The sequence below is a fragment of the Solanum stenotomum genome, unplaced genomic scaffold (genome assembly GCF_019186545.1).
Source record: "Solanum stenotomum isolate F172 unplaced genomic scaffold, ASM1918654v1 scaffold28252, whole genome shotgun sequence".
Classification (NCBI taxonomy): Eukaryota; Viridiplantae; Streptophyta; class Magnoliopsida; order Solanales; family Solanaceae; genus Solanum; species Solanum stenotomum.
Window position 1 is genome coordinate 26,237 of NW_026029907.1, and position 22,060 is coordinate 48,296.

General features: G+C 30.5%; 2 protein-coding genes across 3 annotated transcripts; one reads left to right on the forward strand and one right to left on the reverse strand.

Annotated features, from left to right (window-relative positions):
• Positions 1-836: 836 nt before the first annotated feature.
• Positions 837-3,201, forward strand: LOC125851631 (probable inositol oxygenase). Its single transcript, XM_049531403.1, has 10 exons — positions 837-937; positions 1,033-1,114; positions 1,302-1,506; positions 1,591-1,650; positions 1,746-1,798; positions 2,001-2,123; positions 2,225-2,294; positions 2,434-2,512; positions 2,744-2,825; positions 2,987-3,201. Exons 1-10 carry the CDS (start codon positions 837-839, stop codon positions 3,011-3,013), a joined length of 882 nt encoding a protein of 293 aa, XP_049387360.1. The 3' UTR covers positions 3,014-3,201.
• On the reverse strand, positions 2,210-6,085 carry LOC125851618 (uncharacterized). Of its 2 annotated transcripts, none has more exons than XM_049531385.1 (3): positions 4,372-6,085; positions 3,679-4,053; positions 2,210-2,753 (listed from the first exon to the last, which is right to left on the reverse strand). In XM_049531385.1, exon 1 carries the CDS (start codon positions 6,041-6,043, stop codon positions 4,580-4,582), a length of 1,464 nt encoding a protein of 487 aa, XP_049387342.1. In that variant the 5' UTR covers positions 6,044-6,085; the 3' UTR covers positions 2,210-2,753; positions 3,679-4,053; positions 4,372-4,579. The 2 variants fall into 2 exon arrangements, with proteins under 2 accessions (XP_049387342.1, XP_049387343.1); XM_049531386.1 differs by having other exon boundaries at positions 2,385-2,753; positions 2,927-4,053.
• Between the last annotated feature and the right edge of the window lie 15,975 nt (positions 6,086-22,060).

Consider the following 22,060-nt stretch of genomic DNA (forward strand, 5'->3'; position numbering starts at 1 on the left):
ATAAGGGTGAATCACCAAATTAAATACACAACCTTCCACATTTATTTCATTTCTATTAATTTAAGGATTTAAAAATTTACTTCCAACAGTTAAAAAAAGAAACTTACATTGGCATGACTCATTATGTATTATCTTTTTTTAAAAAATTATCCACACAAAGATGAGTCACCTTTATTTTTACTAATTTTATTACCTAAAAAGGATTTCTTGTTTCACTATAAAAACCCTTTTAATTCTCAAAAAATTTTAAACAAGCAAAATCTCATATTTTATTCTCTTGGTTTTATTTTTGCTTTTTTTCTTAATTCAAAGTCAAACATGACTTTCCTCGTTTCCCAAACTGATCATGGTATATATATTTTTTCTGTTTTTTTTATGTCTTATTTGACTTCTTAAATTTTATATTCAGTCGTTGTCTATTTGATTTGATGCTTGAACTTGAGATTTTTGATTAAAAATTCATTACTTATTTGAAAAAGTGTTACCAATGTTACTTGACTTCTTAAATTATTTATCTAGTCATTATCTTTCTGCTTTGATGTTCTAACTTGAAATTTTTTATTAAAAATTTGTTACTACTTGTATTTGAAAAAGTGTTAATTCTCTTTGATATGTCACTAAACACATCAAAATTCGAGTTTTATGAATTTCATTATTCTATCCCTTTAATATTATTAGGTTCTAAAGTTTATAATTGGTACATATTTATTAAATAGATTTTCAAAGACATATATAAGGTATCATTGAGTTATTTTTTCGTTACAAACTAATTTTATGACTTTTTTTGCGATAAATGATAGTTCGATGATTATTTGTGAAATAAAGATTTAATAGTTATGTGCTTGATCTTGTTAGGAGTACAAGTGGACAGCAAAAAGGAAAATTCTGATGGTGTATTTGTTGTCCCTGGCAATAATGCATTTGGCAATTCATTCAGGTAATTAATTATAACATTATTTTCTCAATCAAGAAATTATATAAAATTTAATATAATGTATATATACGACTTGTCCTAACGTTACTTCGATGCAGGGATTATAGTGCAGAGACTGAACGCCAAAAGATAGTGCGTGAACTCTATCGTCAGAGTCACATTAACCAAACATATGATTTTGTAAGATTCCAAACAAATAAACTAAAAAAATCTTGGAATTAGAACTTTTTTTTAGTACATTGGAAGGGAGCAAAAGCTTCATTATCCTTGATTGTATCGTTCCAACTTAGTAGATTTTATTTATGTCTGACATTCGTTTGCTAGAAAATCTCCATATTTGATTTTAATGCACGTATATTTTAAACAGGTGAAAAAGATGAGAGAAGAATATGAAAAGGTGAATAAAGTGGAAATGAGCATATGGGAATGTTGTGAACTTTTGAATGAAGTTGTGGATGATAGTGATCCTGATTTGGATGAACCACAAATTGAGCATTTGTTGCAAACTGCTGAAGCTATTAGAAAGGATTATCCTAATGAAGATTGGTTGCACTTAACTGGCTTAATTCATGGTTTGTTTAGAAGAAGAAAAAAATAATTTTAAAAAAAATTTATAGGGGTTTAAAAGGATTAATTTTTTGTCCTAAATGTTGTAGATCTTGGCAAAGTTCTTTTGCTTCCTAGCTTTGGAGGGCTTCCTCAGTGGGCTGTTGTTGGTAAGAATTTCGTTTCGGGAACTCTTTCATTCCAACTTTTTATGTGGCGTGCTTAAGACATACAAAATTAAAGGACATTTTGGTACGTTTTACAGGTGACACATTTCCAATTGGTTGTGCTTTTGATGAATCAATTGTGCTTCATGAGGTGTTTTTTTTCTTCTTGAGATTTGCTTTTTCCCTTAATAGAGTCTATGGTCTCTCAGAAACAACCTCTCTATTTGTATAAGGGAGTGGTAAGGCTGTGTACAAACCACTTTCCTCAAATCCTACTTGTGGGATTACAGTGGGTTCGTTGTTGTTGTTATGAAGTTCCATTCTTCATATTACTCAAATCGTCTATTCTGCAGCAATTAAAGGGAAATCCTGATAACAACAATCCATCTTACAACACAAAATATGGAGTTTATTCTGAAGGATGTGGGCTTAATAATGTGGTGATGTCATGGGGCCATGATGACTATATGTACTTGGTATGCACTTTTTCTTATTATTCAGAATAAAAACCTTTCAAATTTAGTGAAAATAAATGAAGAATTATATCTGATTTAACATAATGTGTGTAATCATGCAGGTGGCTAAGGCAAATAAAACTACTCTTCCATCTGCTGCATTGTTCATCATCCGATATCATTCCTTCTATCGTAAGCAATACAATTAACTTGTTTTTTTTTTCGTTTTCAACAACGTACCTAGTGTAATGATGTATGCAAATCTTACCCCTACAACTTGACGGATATAATGGTTAAACTTTATTGCTAATCTTGAACTGTTGTTATGTAGCTCTGCATAAGTCAGGGGCATATACTCACTTGATGAATGAGGAGGATCATGAAAACCTGAAATGGCTTCAAATCTTCAGGTAAGTTTTTTTTTCCAATTACATAATTTGTACTTCTGCTTGCTTCTTGGTTTGAAGGGAGTCTTGTAGCAACGGTAAAGTTGTTTACATGTAGATTGCCTACATCACTCTTTAGGATTGTGGCTCTTTTGCTTAGTACACCGAGCTGCCCTTTTACTTGCTTCTCTTGACGACCTTTTCAGAATTAGCTGTTGAGAATATGGTTTGACTGAATATTGTGTATATTGACAGCAAATATGATCTGTATAGCAAGAGCAATGTTAGGATTGATGTGGAGAAAGTGAAACCTTACTACATGTCCCTCATTGAGAAGGTAAATTTTCATTTGCCTTACTAGTTGAGTAAAGAGCAAATACTTTTATACTATAACTCCTCAATCCGAAGTAAGTTGGAATCAGCTATATGAATCCTCACCGTTCCATACAATCTTTTCGTTCTGCTTTACTGAACCAACGTCAAACATTTTGATTGCAGTATTTCCCAGCCAAGTTGAAGTGGTGAAATCTTCTAATTAGAGCAGCTATGAAACAAGATGCTTGTGGATACAAAACAACAAGATTCAGGAACTAGTTATGGGATTTTATTTGTGCATTTTTTTTCCTTTTTCTTGGGGTGGGGTGGGGTAGGGTATGGTGTTCCATTATGCTGTTCCTAATGTTTCATAAATAAAAGAGTTTATTTGTTGAAAATGCATTTGACTTTTATTCAATTATTGTGATGACACAAACTATATCTCCTCTTTGGGAAACTGCAGTGAAAATGCGTAGAAATGCAAGCATATACAACAACGTACCCAGTATAATCTCACAAGTAGTGTCTAGAGAGGGTAGAGTGTATGCAAACCTTACCACTACCTTGGGAGATAGAGAGGTTGCCTCCAATAGACCCTCAACAAGAATGCAAGGATATCTAAGATAAAATCAGCACAGCTAGAAGGAACTTTGAAACAAAAGAAAGAGTATATCTCTCAATATCAAAGCAAGACATTCTTAACTGGCTTGAAAATAACAAGTAAATTTGTATCATCAACTCAACTGGCTTTGACATTGGCAGCTCATTATCTGTTCAAACTCATTGTACCGACTTGTATAAAAAACTAAACGGGCAAAAAATTGCTGGTTTAGTGAATGAAGCAAACTGGACAGTGTTGAGGTTTCATAGCTTACCTCCTTCAATAGTTGCTACTTGTGGTCCATCAGTGTTGGATGTGATTAAGTTTGCCCTTTAATGCTGTTACCTCCTTCCGTAGTTGATACTCGCGGTCCATTGGTGACATATCTTTCCTCTAATACTACTCGAAAGTCCAAACCAACAATACACATCATAACAATTGATATAACTCTAAGCTTTAAAATAGACATTTGCTGTTGATATTCATCACATGAACATAACTGGATTACCAACACAGTTCTGGTTTTAGCAGAGAAATTTATATACTTATCTAACTGCAACTCCATTTAAGAACACATAAGAGTGTTGATAAGTCTATCCAGTTAATTGATTCTCAGGATACCTTCCGATGCATTGTCCCCTATTACAACCTCTTTTCACTCCAAATTCAGATTCACCAGCTTCCAGAACTTTGTCGTCTCCATCTATTAAGTAAAATCGTTCTTCAATTTATGCATAGGAAAACTGAGATAAAGTCTACCAGAGTTAATAATCCTTGAAGAAACAGTGACTAAAAACTGTTACTACTGCAGTAAAATGTACAATCTACTCTTCTCGATCCTAAAGAGAACATAACTATCATTGTGTATGATCAATAATACGTTCAATATGATCACTAANGTGTTGATAAGGCTATCCAGTTAATTGATTCTCAGGATAACTTCTGATGCATTGTCCCCTATTACAACCTCTTTTCACTCCAAATTTAGATTCATCAGCTTCCAGAACTTTGTCGTCTCCATCTATTAAGTAAAATCGTTCTTCAATTTACGCATAGGAAAACTGAGATAAAGTCTACTAGAGTTAATAATCCTTGAAGAAACAGTGACTAAAAACTGTTACTACTGCAGTAAAATGTACAATCTACTCTTCTCGATCCTAAAGAGAACATAACTATCATTGTGTATGATCAATAATACGTTCAATATGATCACTAACTATGCCAGCAACAACCTCAGGAGAAAACCTACTCATCATATCATCCCTTGCCTGCTTACCTCTGGCTTTAGCTTCCTCGTGATTTCTCATTACATGCCTCATTAGCATTTGAAGCTTATTAACCGAAGGTTCAGCCCATAAATGCCCCTTAAATGGACCTTCTGTGACTTCACTCATACTATCGACAAGCAATGGGTAGCTATTGTCTTCTGTCATGAATTCAGTAGGTCCTGACCAATTTGTAGCAATCACTGGCAAAGTCATTGCCATTGCCTCCACAATAGGCCTACCCCAACCTTCACCTCTAGATGGCAAAACAAATGCATTAGCAGCCTTGTATAGCCTAGGCATATCGACCTGAGCTATGTGTTCGTCAATTACATATACTTTAGCCCAACCATCTTTCGGTTCTTCCAAATCTGATTTCTCCACATATTCAACAATCTTGTTACCAAAATCCCTATCAGAATGATACGGATTCGTTAACAGATACAAAACCACATCATCACCTCCCGAAAACTCCTTCAAGTAAGACCTCAACAAAACATCCCATCCTTTCCTATATTCCCACTTGAAAATACTCAAGAACACAAACTTTTCTCCATTTGAAAATGACCCCATCACTGAATTCCCTAATGACCCTAAATCCAATGCCTCATACTTCACTGGATCAAAAAAATCAAGATCAACAGGCTGAACAATCTTGACAATTTTCAATGGATCAACCCCACTTTCAGTAAAAGTTTTCACATGAAAATCAGTAGGAACCCAAACAAAATCCAAAAGATTACACCTTTTTACATGTTCATCATTAACTCTATCAGTCTCAAACATGGTCCTTCCAACTACAGCCTTAAAATGACCATAACCAATAGGTGGACATGGAAGTGTATCAAAAAGTGGAGGATACCAAGCACCAGGCTCACTATGACAAACAACAACAGTCTCATTCAACTTACATTCTCTTTGGTGAAGCTCAGCAGCCAAATTTCTCATATCTAAAGGTAAACCCTCCCAAAATTCAAGATTTTCAAGATCCCCATGTTGCTCAATTTTTAAATTAAAGATTGGATTTTTATTCATTGAGTAATTATGTAAAGCTAAAATGTATGACCAAGCTTCTGAACTGTACCCACCTCCTGAAAGAAATGGAGCCATCCATAGAACACAATAAGGGGCTGTGTAAATGGGGTTTCTTGAAATTTGTTTCTGAACTGTTGGATTCAGCAAATTTGATCTGAGAAAAAAGAGTTTTTTGAACTGATCTGTTTTGCTAATACTGAATGAAATTGCTAATAGGAGTACCAAGATTGATAGAAGATAAAAGGGTTTGAGTTTTCCGATGAAAGGAAGATTCCGACCGGGTGACGGCGGCGGTGGCGACGGGAGGTGGCCGGAATCTAGTCTTTCGGCGGAATGCATAATCAGAATTAATGGAGATAGAGAGGGCCGTGTTTGAGGAAAAATAAATAACTTTATGTTTTTAGTTATTTTTAATAACAAGGACTATGAGAATTTTTATGTTTTTTCGATTTTCTTTTATTATTAATATAATACCCGTGCAAATACAGATCCAATATATGTTACTTTATTTATCTCAATTTAATATCTTGAATAGTTAATTATTATGTTTTATAGTACTTTTAATGTAAATATCAAATAATATATGTTACTCTTTGTCCCAATTTTTATGTTAGCACGAATGAAATTTCGAGAGTCAACTAAATTTTAATATATTTTTTAAGTTGTTAATTATTGTGATTTTATAAGTCTATATTTTCGTAATTTTTAAATACATAACATACTTAAAAAGAAAATAAGATAAATAAATTAAAACAGAGAAGGTACTAAATATAAATCGAAGAAATTGAGGTACAAGGACAAATCGGAGAATTATGTGACTAATCCTAAGCAACCCAATATATGTTGCTCCATTTGTCTTAATTTATGTGGCTATCTTCTCATTTTTAAATAGTTTAAGTTGTTAATTATTGTGATTTGTTGTATTTTTTTTATGTAATTTAAAATAACATGGTATTTCATATTGTATCAATTTATGTGGCACATGTAAAAAAAAATTAGTAAATAATTTTTTTAATATGCTCTTAAAATATAAAGTAATATTTTTCATAATTTAAATATATAACATACTAAAAGTAAAAGCAAGACAAAAAAATTGCAACATAATTATTAAATATAAATAGTGGAAATAATTGGATAGTAATAATAGGCGAGGAGCTTAGGGAATGATTAAGTAATTTATTTAATTCCAGTCATATAAAATCTAGCAACTACTCACTGGTTTATGGAAAAATTGATATGTCCCTATCAGACGAGCTTCTTGAAAAATAGACAAGTTACTGACAATGCTATCATCGTGTTTGCAACAAATTTTAAATATATGGAAAATAAATAAATCACACAAATAAAATCTGAAGAAACATAACTTTATTGATAAATATGCGGGTACAATTCTGTTCCTCCCTTGATTCTACTCTCCCTTGATTTATCCATAATTCGAGGGCCGTTAGTAGCGTATTTCTCGAATTAGGATGATTTAGATTTGACCTCTATATGAATACCCCATCAATTTGCGGAATATTTGAGATCTTGATCTTTAAAATTACCCAAGAGTTTTATGGGATATTTTGAGATGCCTTTTAAAGAATTTAGTACCCTTTATATATGCATAAACTAGGGTTTAGGGTTGAGTAGCCTCCAAGAATTCTAATTGAAACTGAACACACTTTCTAGAGTCCCAATTAGAATTGAACACGTCTTGTAGAATCCTCAAAATTTCAATGTCTACACATCGTACAAGAAATTATTAACCACTTCAAAAAAATGAAAGGGAAACTTGGTAACCTCGTTATGAAAATTGACCTTGAAAAGGTTTTCGAAAAATTCGAATGGTCTTTCATAAAATTCACTCTTCATTACTTTAAATTTTCACTTAATATTATAAACTTTATAATGTCTTGCATATGCACAAGTAATGTCTCCATCCTTATAAATGAGTCAAGAACTGAGTTTTTTAAACCATCAAGAGGACAAACAAAGAGAGTCGTTGTATATCTTTATTCTATGCATAGCATTTTTATTTCATAATATTAATCAATTATCGATGTAAAAATTTGAAATCCCATAAAATATCGACGTATGGTCCTTTCCTTTCTCACTTATTCTTTGCCGATGACTTAGTCCTAATGTCTAAAGCAACCCTGAATGACTGTAAAGCAATCAAAGACACCTTTGAGAATTTTTGTGAATAGTTTGTACAAAATATCAATAACCTTAAATCAAAAATTATTTTCTCTAATAACTTCTCCCAAAATATTAAGGATGCATGTTATATCAAATCATATGAATATAAAGTCAAGCGAGTCCTTTGGAAAATATCTTGACTTTCCAATTTTCCATAAAAGACCTTCAAAAAGGGACTACCAATTCATCTTGGATAACCTCCAAGCAAAACTTGCAGGATGAAAAATCAGATTCTTGAATATTGCAGGACGCACAACACTTGTAAAATTTTCCCTTAATAATATTCTGACTCATGTTATGCAATATATAAAATTACCTAATAACATCTCCAAACAAATTGATCGCTTACAACGAAAATTTATATGGTCTACTACCCACTTTAAAAGGAAATTACATCTCCTAAATTGGGATACAATTACTAGACCTAAGGGGGGGATGAGGTTTAGGAATCCAAAAGTGTAAGTTAAAAAATGATGCCTTCCTTTCAAAACTAACCTGGAGAATTTATAAAAATCCCACAACTTTGTGGGCTGCCCTCCTTATTTTAATAAATATACCAGAAATACAAATATTAACACTATAGATAATCATCTAAAAACCACTAGCCGTACTTGGAAAAATATTATTCTAGGTTGAAATTTTTGTAAAGATTGTACTATTTGAGATTTAGGTAATGATAAAAACATAACTTATGAGTGACATTATTGTTGATGGATCTTGGAACCAAAACAGAATGAGTGAACTCTTGCTACCAAATGTAGTAAAATCTAAATTGACTCTATTAAAAAAATAATCTCTTAATCACTATTACGATACATTTTTCATAATAGTGCATTTTTCCAAAATCCTGAATACACCTCTAACTGACTAAGGAGGAGGAGGAGAAGAATGAGCCTGTGAAGAGCCTATGAAGTGTGCTTCAAATATTTGTGGTCCCTTCACTCTTTTGACCATTAGTGTCTAATTCCTCTATTGATCCATGATTTCATGGTGTATCAAAGTAATTTAATCATAGTATCGATGTTCAAATAGTGGTTGTTGACACCTAATTTTGGCCTAACATTTTCAAAAATTCGTAACTTTTAAGTTTTATTTATTTAATAGTTCAAAATAATTTTTTTTATAATTTTAAATAAGTTTATCGATAACTATCCTTATTTATCAAAATTTAGGATTTTTCTTTTACCGGTTAATCTTAAAATTGCATTTTTACATGTCATTAGTTACGTTCATTATATATATATATATATATATATATATATATATATATNTCTGTTACATTTGTTAATATTCATTTTGATATTTTGCATAATCCAAAAATTCATTCTGATATAGATAATATTTCATACATAGATATTTTATTGACCGCTAATTTTAACCCACAATTTTAAAATAGTGATATTGTAGTTTTCAACTCCCTATATAAAGAATAATTTGTCTATTAGGTCAAGGGGTGGTGACTTATTATTTTTTAGAATGGGTAAAAATTTCCAAAGAGAAAAAACCCTAATTTTTTTTCCCTTAGCCGCCACTACCTAAAACCTCATCTCCACCATTGGTGCAACAACAACCAAAACCCTCATTCATTTTCTTCCTTTTCCGGCGACCCACCATCCCAAAACCCCCAGTTCACACCACCGAACAGTCGCCTGAAAACAACCAACAACAATAACCATCAGCTCTCTCCAAGCAACAGCAAACCAGAGTTCCGACAAGACCCCAACCCACTTTCCCCTTTCATGTTCCCAACAACAAATCAGTCCCTTCCTCTTTCCCCCTCTACGAGTTTTGTTTGTCTTGCAGGTATTAGATCTCCTTTTCCGGCGAACAATTCAAAGTAACAACAAAATCAGATGAGCTTGAAGCTCTCAAACCACATACAACTCTCTTGTCGAGCTCTAAACTGCATTTTTTATGGAGGTTTGAAACTTGGAGAGACTCCACCGGAAGCAACTTAGACCGGCTAGGAGCTTCAAAGTTTCGGTAACGGAAGCAAACAACGCATTTCCACCAGATCTGGCCGAGTTATGCCGGCGTAAATCACAACACCACTCAACAATAACCGCCGAACCAAACCAGCTCAAGCAAAAAGTTAGCGAGCTTCGAACTCCATTATCGACAAAATAATCCTTCGTCTCATTCCAGATCTACTCGGAAAACCATCACTCCGGTAACCCTTTTTACATTACGTTTTTATATATATCTGTGTCAAATTTTTTATGTCTTATAATTGTTGCTTTGGATGTTACTGTTTGCTTTAACAATGTTCTTATTCAGCGTTAAAGAGTTATTCTTATTTAGTTTTAGTTTCAACGTTATAGTACTCTTCCAATTTCTATGGTTATGTTGACCTCTGTTCATGTTGGCTTAATTTAAATTGTTTCATTTATTTTTATTATTTTTTATTTCATTTCTATTTCTATTTTGACTGTAAATTCGTTCTTTATTTTATTTTAATTAATAGTTTATTGCTTTATCTGTTATTGCTTCCACTGATTCTTTAGTTGATTTATTAGTTTATTATTATTTTTATTTCATTTCAATGGCTGCTTTATATCTTTTTATTTTTTAATTGTTGATTTTGTTTCATTTGTACTTATAACGGTGATAACATTATATTATTTATTTACTGTTATTTTCATACTTTATTTTAAAGTTATTTTGGATCTTTCTTTGTCTAAATTAGATGTTGTGCTCGTTTATAGTTAGTTCTTTTAAAATTTATTTTAAATAATGTTACGAATATTCTAAATTTTTTACATCAAGTTGTGTCACGGCTTTAGTTGTTGTCATTTCGTTGTTGTTTGCATTTTATTGGATGTATTTTGCATTATTTCTTGTTGGTTCTATATGCTTTTGTGTGTTTTAAAATATTATAGTAAAATGGCCAATGAGAAAATCTCTCCGTCGATTTTGGAGGCCTTTACATTGTGAAAGACGGAAATTTAGTTTAAGTTTATGTATTTTGTTTGTTAAAAATGGCCAATGAGAAAATCTCTCCGTCGGTTTTGGAGGCCTCCCCATTGTAAAAGACGGAAATTTAGTTTAAGTTTATATTTTTTGTAATTTAAAATGGCCGATGAAGAAATTACCGTCGATTTCCAAGGCCTTTCATGTTAGTAAGACGGATTTTTATTTTAAGTTGTTATTTATTTCATTTATTTTTATTTTTATTTATTTACTATTAACACTTTTACTAAGTGTGTTTATAGGTACCTCGAAGATGCTTCTCATTGAAGCTATTCAAATTAGGTTCGAATTATACTCTTATTCATTATTGTATATTATTGACGATAGACAAATTTAGGCCGATTCTTATATTATTGTTTTATCATATTACTTTTGTATATTGCATGTTTATTATACTTGTATAATATTTTATCCTACTCCTCAATTTGAAAAAATGAATTCAATCGGGATTCACATTTGTGGATTTCGAAGGATGCCTAACCCCTTCCCTTCGAAATAACTTTAACCCCTTACTTAGAATCTAATGGTTTCGTAGATCACTTAATGGTTTCCTAGTTTTTCTAAAATTAGGTGGTGACTCCTTTAAAATTCTTATTTTCTTAAAATTCTTTTAAAATTGAATCAATTGATTATTTTTTGAGTCACCGCGACGTTTCACCCTATTCGAATAGAGTAGGGATGTAAACAGTGGTCTTTTTTTCCTAGTAGCTAGTTTTGAGTTCCCCTAGTTCAGCTACTCGAGGGCAAATCAATGTTCATGAGGCACTAAGCTACTGACGCTTAGTTAGGCAAGAAAGAGTTTCAAGTCAGGTTTTGAAAGATGATCTGTGGGATGGTTCTAGTTCATAAGTGAAGGCGCGAAGCACTAGGCTTTACAAAGCTCTGTCTAAGGCAGGCAGGTGAATCCCTTACTTCAAATAGCTTTGGATGAGGTATGCTAAGCAAGATAGCACATTTCTTGGATAATGGCTTTATATTTATTTATTAATTTATTTTAGTGCTTAAAACTTTATATCTTCTATATTTGGGCTATATTTTAAAAATTATTGATATTGTAAATTTCAAAAAAAAAATGTATATAGGTATAGTCCTACAGATCAACATTTTTTTCTTAGTGCTTGTGATTTTTATGATTTTCCTCAATTCAAATTACTTGGCTTCAGAACTAGGTCATGACATTAATCCCAAATTTCAAAAAAATAAAAAAAGAAAGAGAGAGCGATGCAATTACAAACACAAGAAAATTTGAAATCAAAATATAACTCTTTCATTAATTTTTTATTCTTTTTAAAATAGATTAATTTTTTTGTAATAATAACTAAGTAAGAGGATGACAAGATAAATTGATGGTGCAAATACACGTAGAATGTCCTAGGCCTTCATCATCACACCTTGATCCCACTACATGTTGTCCATAACGTTATTTACAAAATGTTCCGTAAGGTGGTGATTGTTGTTAACAAGTAACAGAAGAAGGAAAACATTCATTACATGTATCGTCACCATTCATTTGTTTCATCATCAACATGCCTGCAAGATCAAGATTACGAATTACAAGTTTAGTCGAATACATTAATTTAATTTGGAACAAATGTTAATGAGAAAAATTAATTGTAGATGAATACATACCATAAATGCAAATAATGAGAAAAATAGAATAGCGAAAAGATGCACTAAAATTTTCCATTGAATAAATTTGTGGTGAATAAAGTAGTCACTCTACCTTTCTTTTATAATGACAAAACCTCAACGATTATAGTAACAAAGAAAATTCATAGTAAGTATCTTCTTAATGGAAAATGTTTAATTAACTTACCAATTGAAAAATATTTACTTTTGAGGTCAATATATATGAAGAATATGAAAAACTATTAATTGTAACAACAAATATATACATATGAATAATATGGAAAACTATTAATTGTAGAACCAAAATTTAGGTGTACAAAGTATAATTTATTTTAGATTGTACTTGGATTTATTGCTACAATTAATAATAATTGTGCAAAGAATAATTTATTGTACCAACAATATGAAGAATATTGAAAACTATTAATTGTAACAACAAATCTTATGTGTACATAGTATAATTTATTTTAGATTATACTTTTTCATAAGAATCACAAATTTGAGGGGTATACCAGGTTCTTTTCCCTTGTAAAAAATAATAGATTTTTTGAAAAACAATTTTGAAAAAATATTTCTTAAAACTAAGTTGATTATAAAAGTTTTATGAAACATGCTTTAAAGAAGCAATTATTTAAAAATTTGGCCAAACACTAATTTGCTCAAAAGTGCGTTTTAAATTTGAAGAAGGGCCTAAAATATCCTTAAACTATTGAAATTGGTATAAAAATACCATTTGTTATGATATTACCTACAAAATGCTCTTGAAGTTAACCTTTGTAGCCCTTTTATCATAAACGACCCTATTAATTAAATCAATTAGTCTTCTCATTTAATACAAGCACCATCTAATTTGTTTTAGTCAAAAAGACAAGCATACAAAAAAAATACTTAAATTAGCCAAAATAAATATACTTTGATGTAAGAAAAAAATATTAATGAATCTCATAGGAAATATTTTCATCAAATTCCACTGAAAGAAAGCCATAACAAAAGGAATGGAGGTGGAAAGAAGTTCCTTATGAGTTTTACATNTGCCGCACAACACTAGTCAAATTTTCCCTTAATAACATTCCATCTCATGTTATGCAATATATAAAATTACCTAATAACATCTCCAAATAAATTGATCGCTTACAAGGAAAATTTATATGGGGTATTACCAACTTTAAAAGGAAACTACATCTCCTAAATTGGGATACAATTACTAGGCCTAAGGGGGGAGGAGGTTTAGGAATCCAAAAGTGTAAGTTAAAAATCCCGCAACTTTGTGGGCTGCCCTCCTTATTAATAAATATACCAGGAATACAAATCTTAACACTATAGATAATCATCTAAAAACCACTAGCAGTACTTGGAAAAATATTATTTTAGGTTGGAATTTTTGTAAAGAATGTACTATTTGGGATTTAGGTAATGACAAAAACATAACTTATGAGTGACATTATTGTTGATGGATCTTGAAACCAAAACAAAATGAGTGAACTCTTGCTACCAAATGTAGTAAAATCTAAATTGACTCTATTCAAAAAATAATCTCTTAATCACTATTATGATATATTTTTCATAATGGTGCATTCTTCCAAAATTCTGAATACACCTCTAATTGACTAACTGACTAAGGAGGAGGACGAGAAGAATGAGCCTATGAAGTGTGCTTCAAATATTTGTGGTTCCTTCACTCTTTTGACAATTAGTGTCTAATTCCTCTATTGATCCATGATTTCATGGTGTATCAAAGTAATTTAATCATAGTATCAAATTATTTATTAATTTATTTTATTGCTTAAAACTTTATATCTTCTATATTTTGGCTATATTTTAAAAATTATTTATATTGTAAATTTCAAAAAAAAAATGTATATAGATATAGTCATATAGATCAACATTTTTTCTTATTGCTTGTGATTTTTATGACTTTCCTCAATTCAAATTACTTGGCTTCAGAACTAGGTCATGACATTAATCCCAAATTTCAAAAAAAAAAAAAAATAGAAAGAGAGAGCGATGCAATTACAAATACAAGAAAATTTGAAATCAAAATATATGATTTTTTAATTAATTTTTTATTCTTTTTGAAAACAGGCTAATTTTTTTTGTAATAATAACTAAGTAAGAGGATGACACAATATATATTGATGGTGCAAATATAAGTAGAATGTCCTAGGCCTTCATCGTCACACCTTGATCCCACTACATGTTGTCCATAACGTTGTTTGCAAAATATTCCGCAAGGTGGTGATTGTTGTGAACAAGGAACAGAAGAAGGAAATCGTTCATCACATGTACCATCGCCATTCACTTGTTTCATCATCAACATGCTTGCAAGATCAAGATTACGGATTACAAGTTTAGTTGAATACATTAATTTAATTTGGAACAAATGTTAATGAGAAAAATTAATTGTAGATGAATACATACCATAAATGCAAATAATGAGAAAATAGAATAGCGAAAAGATCGCACCAAAATTTTCCATTGAATAAATTTGTGGTGAATAAAGTAGTCACTCTACCTTTCTTTTATAATGACAAAACCTCAACGATTATAGTAACAAAGAAAATTCATAGTAAGTATCTTCTTAATGGAAAATGTTTAATTAACTTACCAATTGAAAAATATTTACTTTTGAGGTCAATATATATGAAGAATATGAAAAACTATTAATTGTAACAACAAATATATACATATGAATAATATGGAAAACTATTAATTGTAGAACCAAAATTTAGGTGTACAAAGTATAATTTATTTTAGATTGTACTTGGATTTATTGCTACAATTAATAATAATTGTGCAAAGAATAATTTATTGTACCAACAATATGAAGAATATTGAAAACTATTAATTGTAACAACAAATCTTATGTGTACATAGTATAATTTATTTTAGATTATACTTTTTCATAAGAATCACAAATTTGAGGGGTATACCAGGTTCTTTTCCCTTGTAAAAAATAATAGATTTTTTGAAAAACAATTTTGAAAAAATATTTCTTAAAACTAAGTTGATTATAAAAGTTTTATGAAACATGCTTTAAAGAAGCAATTATTTAAAAATTTGGCCAAACACTAATTTGCTCAAAAGTGCGTTTTAAATTTGAAGAAGGGCCTAAAATATCCTTAAACTATTGAAATTGGTATAAAAATACCATTTGTTATGATATTACCTACAAAATGCTCTTGAAGTTAACCTTTGTAGCCCTTTTATCATAAACGACCCTATTAATTAAATCAATTAGTCTTCTCATTTAATACAAGCACCATCTAATTTGTTTTAGTCAAAAAGACAAGCATACAAAAAAAATACTTAAATTAGCCAAAATAAATATACTTTGATGTAAGAAAAAAATATTAATGAATCTCATAGGAAATATTTTCATCAAATTCCACTGAAAGAAAGCCATAACAAAAGGAATGGAGGTGGAAAGAAGTTCCTTATGAGTTTTACATTGATTAAAGTATGTTATGTATATTGTAATTTTACTTTTTTTTGGAAAAACATTTTGAAATGTCAAAAATATTTTTACAATTAAGCAAAAATACTTGATTAAGTAAATAAGGTGAGCAAACATTAAAAGTCAGTTTTTATTTAACGGAGTAAAAGTAAAAGTGAGAGACAACGAAACAAGGGGAAAATGCAACTAAGTTAAAATCTAATATTAGAGTCTAAACATGCAATTACAATCCAAGCAATAAATTACAAAAGAAGTGAATCACATTCTGGCTTTTACCAAAAAATGATAAATTCTGAAATCTAAGGTTTTAGGCCTAAGTGTGGCTGCATTTCGGCTTTCCTAGCCCACTCTGCCTTTTTGTATATCAAAATGTATACATTTATTATATATCAACTCCCTCCACCACTTGTATATTAGCTTCTCTTTCCGCATTGAAGAGGCAGATTCGAATAAGATGCATGTAAGCTGAACAGAAATGCAATGGAGGACTCATTCGAAGGAGTTCATGCCGGGAAAGGAAATAAAATTCAGTAGCATATTGCAGCGTAAAGGTTAAATTCTCTCTAAGTTGAAAGAAATATATGGTCATTTGATAGGGAAAATGTAGAACTAGATAAGAGACTCAATTATAAATATTTTGTAAATTTCAAAAAACTAATGAATATAGATATAGTCATACATGTGGATAGTGTTTCTTATTGGTTATGAGTTTTATGATTTTTCCTCAATTCAATCAGTTGGCTTCAAAATCAGGTCATGACATTAACCCCAAATTTCAAAAAAGTAAATAGAGAAAGAGCGATGCAATTACAAACACAAGTTGGCTTCTTCCCCTTTGCATCTCGAGTTGGGCCAGGGAGGCCTAAACTTATTCCCTTTTTAGTCTACCTCATAGAAGTTGGTCATTGGGCTGACATACAAAGAAAGGGAAGTTAATATATATGATGAAATGAATCTGTTACAAGTACCTAAGGCAAAAAAATGGTTTGTATACATTAAATACGTAGTCAATATACATTATATGTAGCAATATACAGTGAATGTATACAACAATATAGAAGAACGAAAATTTAGCCGAAAACCCAAAAGATCAGCAGCTAAGGCCCAAGTTCTGATCCAAGGTAGACAACAATCAGACTTGGGCCCAAAATCCTTCTTTCCCTTTTTTTGAGTTTTTATTTGATTAGTTGTTGCAACTTGTCTAACTCTAAATATTTTAAGGAAAATTAATTAACTAAACATCATTTTTTTTTACATATTTTCTATTATTCCCTACCATTTAGAAAAATTACAAAAATCTCTTTTCCACATCTCTCACTTTTTTAGGTATATCAGTGTAAATTATCACCCCACAATTTTTTTCCTTTTTTCACACCTAAAATCACTCATGGTATCACCAATTAGTTCCATCACTCTATTTTTGAATTTCAAATCTTTTATCTTTTCGATTTATATTGCAAGTTATTTCGTAATTTATTCAGCCTTGATCATCGTCACATCTCTCTGTCTATGTAAAAAGTGAAACGGAAAGACTATTTGAGAAAGTGACTCTCCGCTTTTCTTGTTGATATTTCACTTCCTACCAAAACCCTTTGGTTTCCTGTAAATGCTTATGAGCATGCGGTCAACTTAGGGAATGAAAGATGGAATGATTCAACCAGTTTAAAACTGACTTGTTGACAGTGATTGAACTCTATGGAGTTGGGTAATTGTGTAGTTGTATTGATTTTTTTTTTAAAATCTTTTTCATCTACAAATTTAGTCAAAGATCCATTGTGAAAAAAGAGGCGCAGGAAAAAAAGGGGAAAGGTCGAGTTGATGGTGGCTCTGGTAAGGACTTTGGGTTGAGATCTATGGGTGACACCATTGTTGAATGTGAATAAAGCTACGGGAGTTGATACAAAAAAAAAAGTGTAGACACATCTCTTTATCATTTTTTTTACTTTCAACAAATCAATTGATGATTTTTTTTCTCGATTTTTTGTTCATCTTTTTTTGATACATATGTGTTCGGTTATTTTAATGTATTTAGTTATTTTTGTTTCTTAAATTAATGTATAATTCCTTCGTTGGTGGCTCCAATAAAGGCTTTGGGTCGAGATCCATGAGTGACGTCATTGTTGAAAGCGAAAAAAACCTCCATTAGTTGATTCAGAGAAAAAGAGAAAGTGTGGAAGGACTTCTCCGTCCTTTTTTTTGGCTTTTAGCCGATCAAATTATTTATTTATTTATTGTTGCTTTCAGCGGATCTTTTAATGTATCTAGTTGATTTTGATTCCTAAATAAATGTATAATTTACTCGTTTCACATTGATCTGTGATTCCATGATGTATCAAAGTAATTTAATCATGTATCAAATTATTTTATTTTAGTGCTTAAAACATTATATCTTCTATATTTTGGTTATATTTTAAAAATTATTTATATTGTAAAATTTCAAAAAAAAAATGTATATAGATATAGTCATACAGATAAACATTTTTTTCTTATTGCTTATGATTTTCCTCAATTCAAATCACTTGGCTTCAAAATTAGGTAATTAGATTAACGCCAATTTTTTAAAAAAAAATAGAGAGAGAGAGGGCGATGCAATTACAAACACAAGAAATTTTGAAATAAAAGCATAACTTTTTCATTCATATTTTATTCTTTCTAGAAGAGACTAAAACTTTATGTAATTTGTAATAACTAAGTAAGAGGAAGACAAGGTATATTGACGGTGCAAATACAAGTAAAATGTCACGGACCTTCATCATCACACCTTGCTCCCACTACATGTTGTCCATAACGTTGTTTACAAAATGTTGTGCAAGGTGGTGATAATTGTGAACAAGGAATAGAAGAAGGAAAACGTTCATCACATGTACCATCGCCATTCACTTGTTTCATCATCAACATGCCTGCAAGATCAAGATTACGGATTACAAGTTTAATTAGTCGAATACATTAATTTAATTTGAAACAAATGTTAATGAGAAAAATGGTAGATGAATACATACCAAGATGCAAATAATGAGAAAAATAGAACAGCGAAAAGATGCACCAAAATTTTCCATTGAATAATTTTGTGGTGAATAAAGTAGTCACTCTACATTTCTTTTATAATGGTAGAGCCTCAAAGATTATAGTAAGTAAGTATCTTCTTAATGAAAAATGTTTAATTAGCTTACCAATTGAGACGGATTTACTTTTGAAGCCAATATATTTGAAGAATGTGGAAAACTTTTAATTATAACAACAAATATATACATATGAATAATATGGAAAACTATTAATTGTAACAACAAATATATACATATGAATAATATGGAAAACTATTAATTGTAGAACCAAATCTTAGGTGTACAAAGTATAATTTATTTAGTTTTTACTTAGATTTCTTGCTACAGTTAATAATAATTGTTCAAAGAATAATTTATTGTAGCAACAATATGAAGAATATTGAAAACTATTAATTGTAACAACAAATCCTATGTGTACAAAGTATAATTTTTTTTTATTGTACTTTCCCATAAGAATCGTAAATTTGAGGGGTATACCAGGTCATTTTTCCTTGTAAAAGATAATAGATTTTTTGAAAAACAATTTTGAAAAAATATTTCCTAAAAATAAGTTGATTTTAAAAGTTTTATGAAACATGCTTTAAAGAAACAATTATTTAAAAATTTGGCCAAACACTAATTTGCTCAAAAGTGCTTTTTAAAATTCGAAGAAGGGCCTAAAATATCCTTAAACTATTAGAATTGGTACAAAAATACTATTTATTATGATATTGCCCACAAAATGCTCTTGAAGTTAACCTTTGTAGCCCTTTTATATCCTTATCATAAACGACCCTATTAATTAAATTAATTAACCTTCTTCTCATTTAATACATGCACGATCTAATTCGTTTTAGTAAAAAAGACGAGCTTACAAAAGCAATACTTAAATCAGTCAAAATAAATATACTTTGGTGTAAGAAATTTTTTTTAATGAATCACATAGGAAATATTTTCATCAAATTCCACTGAAAGAAAGCCATAACAAAAGGAATGGAGGTGGAAAGAAGTTCCTCATGAGTTTACATTGATTCAAATATGTTAAGTATATTGTAATATAATTTTACTTTTTTTTGGAAAATCATTTTGAAATGTCAAAAATACTTTTACAATTAGGTAAAAATACTTGATTAAGTAAATAAGGTGAGCAAGTATTAAAAATCAGTTTTTATTAACGAAATAAAAGTGAGAGACAACGAAATAAGGGGAAAATTCAACTAAGTTAAAATCTAATATTAGAGTCTAAACATGCAATTACAATCCAAGCAATAAATTACAAAAGAAGTGAATCACATTCTGGCTTTTACCAAAAAATGATAAATTCTGAAATCTAAGGTTTTAGGCCTAAGTGTGGCTGCATTTCGGCTTTCCTAGCCCACTCTGCCTTTTTGTATATCAAAATGTATACATTTATTATATATCAACTCCCTCCACCACTTGTATATTAGCTTCTCTTTCCGCATTGAAGAGGCAGATTCGAATAAGATGCATGTAAGCTGAACAGAAATGCAATGGAGGACTCATTCGAAGGAGTTCATGCCGGGAAAGGAAATAAAATTCAGTAGCATATTGCAGCGTAAAGGTTAAATTCTCTCTAAGTTGAAAGAAATATATGGTCATTTGATAGGAAAAATGTAGAACTAGATAAGGGACTCAGATTTCAAAGGAAGTGTTGGCACCCAATTCTGACCATGCACAATATTTATTAATCATCGAGCTTCTTAAAATCCAAACGATTTGAAACAATTGATTTTATAAAATTCAAAATATTTTTCAAGTTATTTTTAAATTTTTATGATTTTTAAATAATATAAATGTCTTTACATAATTATGTATTTAATTAGTATAGTTTATGAATATTCAAAAATTGTCTCAAAAAAGATTTTGTTTAAATTAATTAGTTTAATTATTCAATAGTTTATATTTTTGAGTTAACATTTTATAATTAAGTTAATTATTTTATTTCGTTGACATTAAGAAGCTCATTAATTAATTTATATTAATTCGTCTTATTTAGTTTTTAACCATATCACTAATTAGTTCAATTCGGTTAACTTCTTGAATTTATTGGGGAACTACAATTACAATCCATTTGGCTATTTCCTAATTACAAATCTAACCCATTCTATTGCACCATTTTTGCCCCACCCTAAAACCATTTGGGACAAACCAAATTTTGGGCCTTTTATTATGTTTCAGCAAACCAAAAAATTTCCAGAAGACCTACCCACTTCAGCACAACTCTTTCTCAACCAACCCAGGCACAACTTCTTTATTCTCTTTAAAAAATGCTTCTGCTGGCTGCTGTTGTTAAAGCTTGTTGTGATGTGATGTGAAGTTCGACTAGCGATGTTGAGCTCTAGAGGATGATTTTTGCTTTTGATGCATACTCGGTCAAAGTTTCCCTTGTTTAGTTCGAATGATCTACGTAGCAATTTGTGATGTCTGACTCAATACCAACACTTCATAAATCCATCGTCTCATGTTTTAGTTTTGATTATTTCCCTGTCTATCATTGTGCATTTCTGTTTGTAAATGCTTGCTAATATATTTGTTGATCATAGTTGTCATAACTTATATATAACAATAGTATCTCCCCAGTTCTCGTGCATCTGTTAATAATTTATACGTAGTCGGTATCCTACTTGCTCCTTTCTTTGCTGATGATTCACTAAGGTCAATGTTCCTTTTTCTAAAAAATTAGCATTATTTGTTAGATTCGTATTTAAATGTTGGTGTTTAAGTCAAGATTTCAAACCTTGTTTAGTTTTGTTTGATGAATGTTTCTTTAAAAATGGAATCATGGATCATTGCTTTTAAATTTGGTGGGTTTGAGCAGATTATTGGCTAAGGTTGAGCGGATGTAGGGGTTGTTTTATATAGTTTTCTTTATGTTCGATTTTCTCCATTCACGTGCTTCGTGATTTATACATTGTTCTCTATAAATTAAACACTCTTTTCTATGCAATTTTGGGTTGATATTAATAGTCATTACTCCTTCTTTGCATGTATGATATCCGAGTCTACTTTGGACTCCATTCTTGCATTTTCTTCGAGTTGGATTTCTTCAAGTCAGCCTCA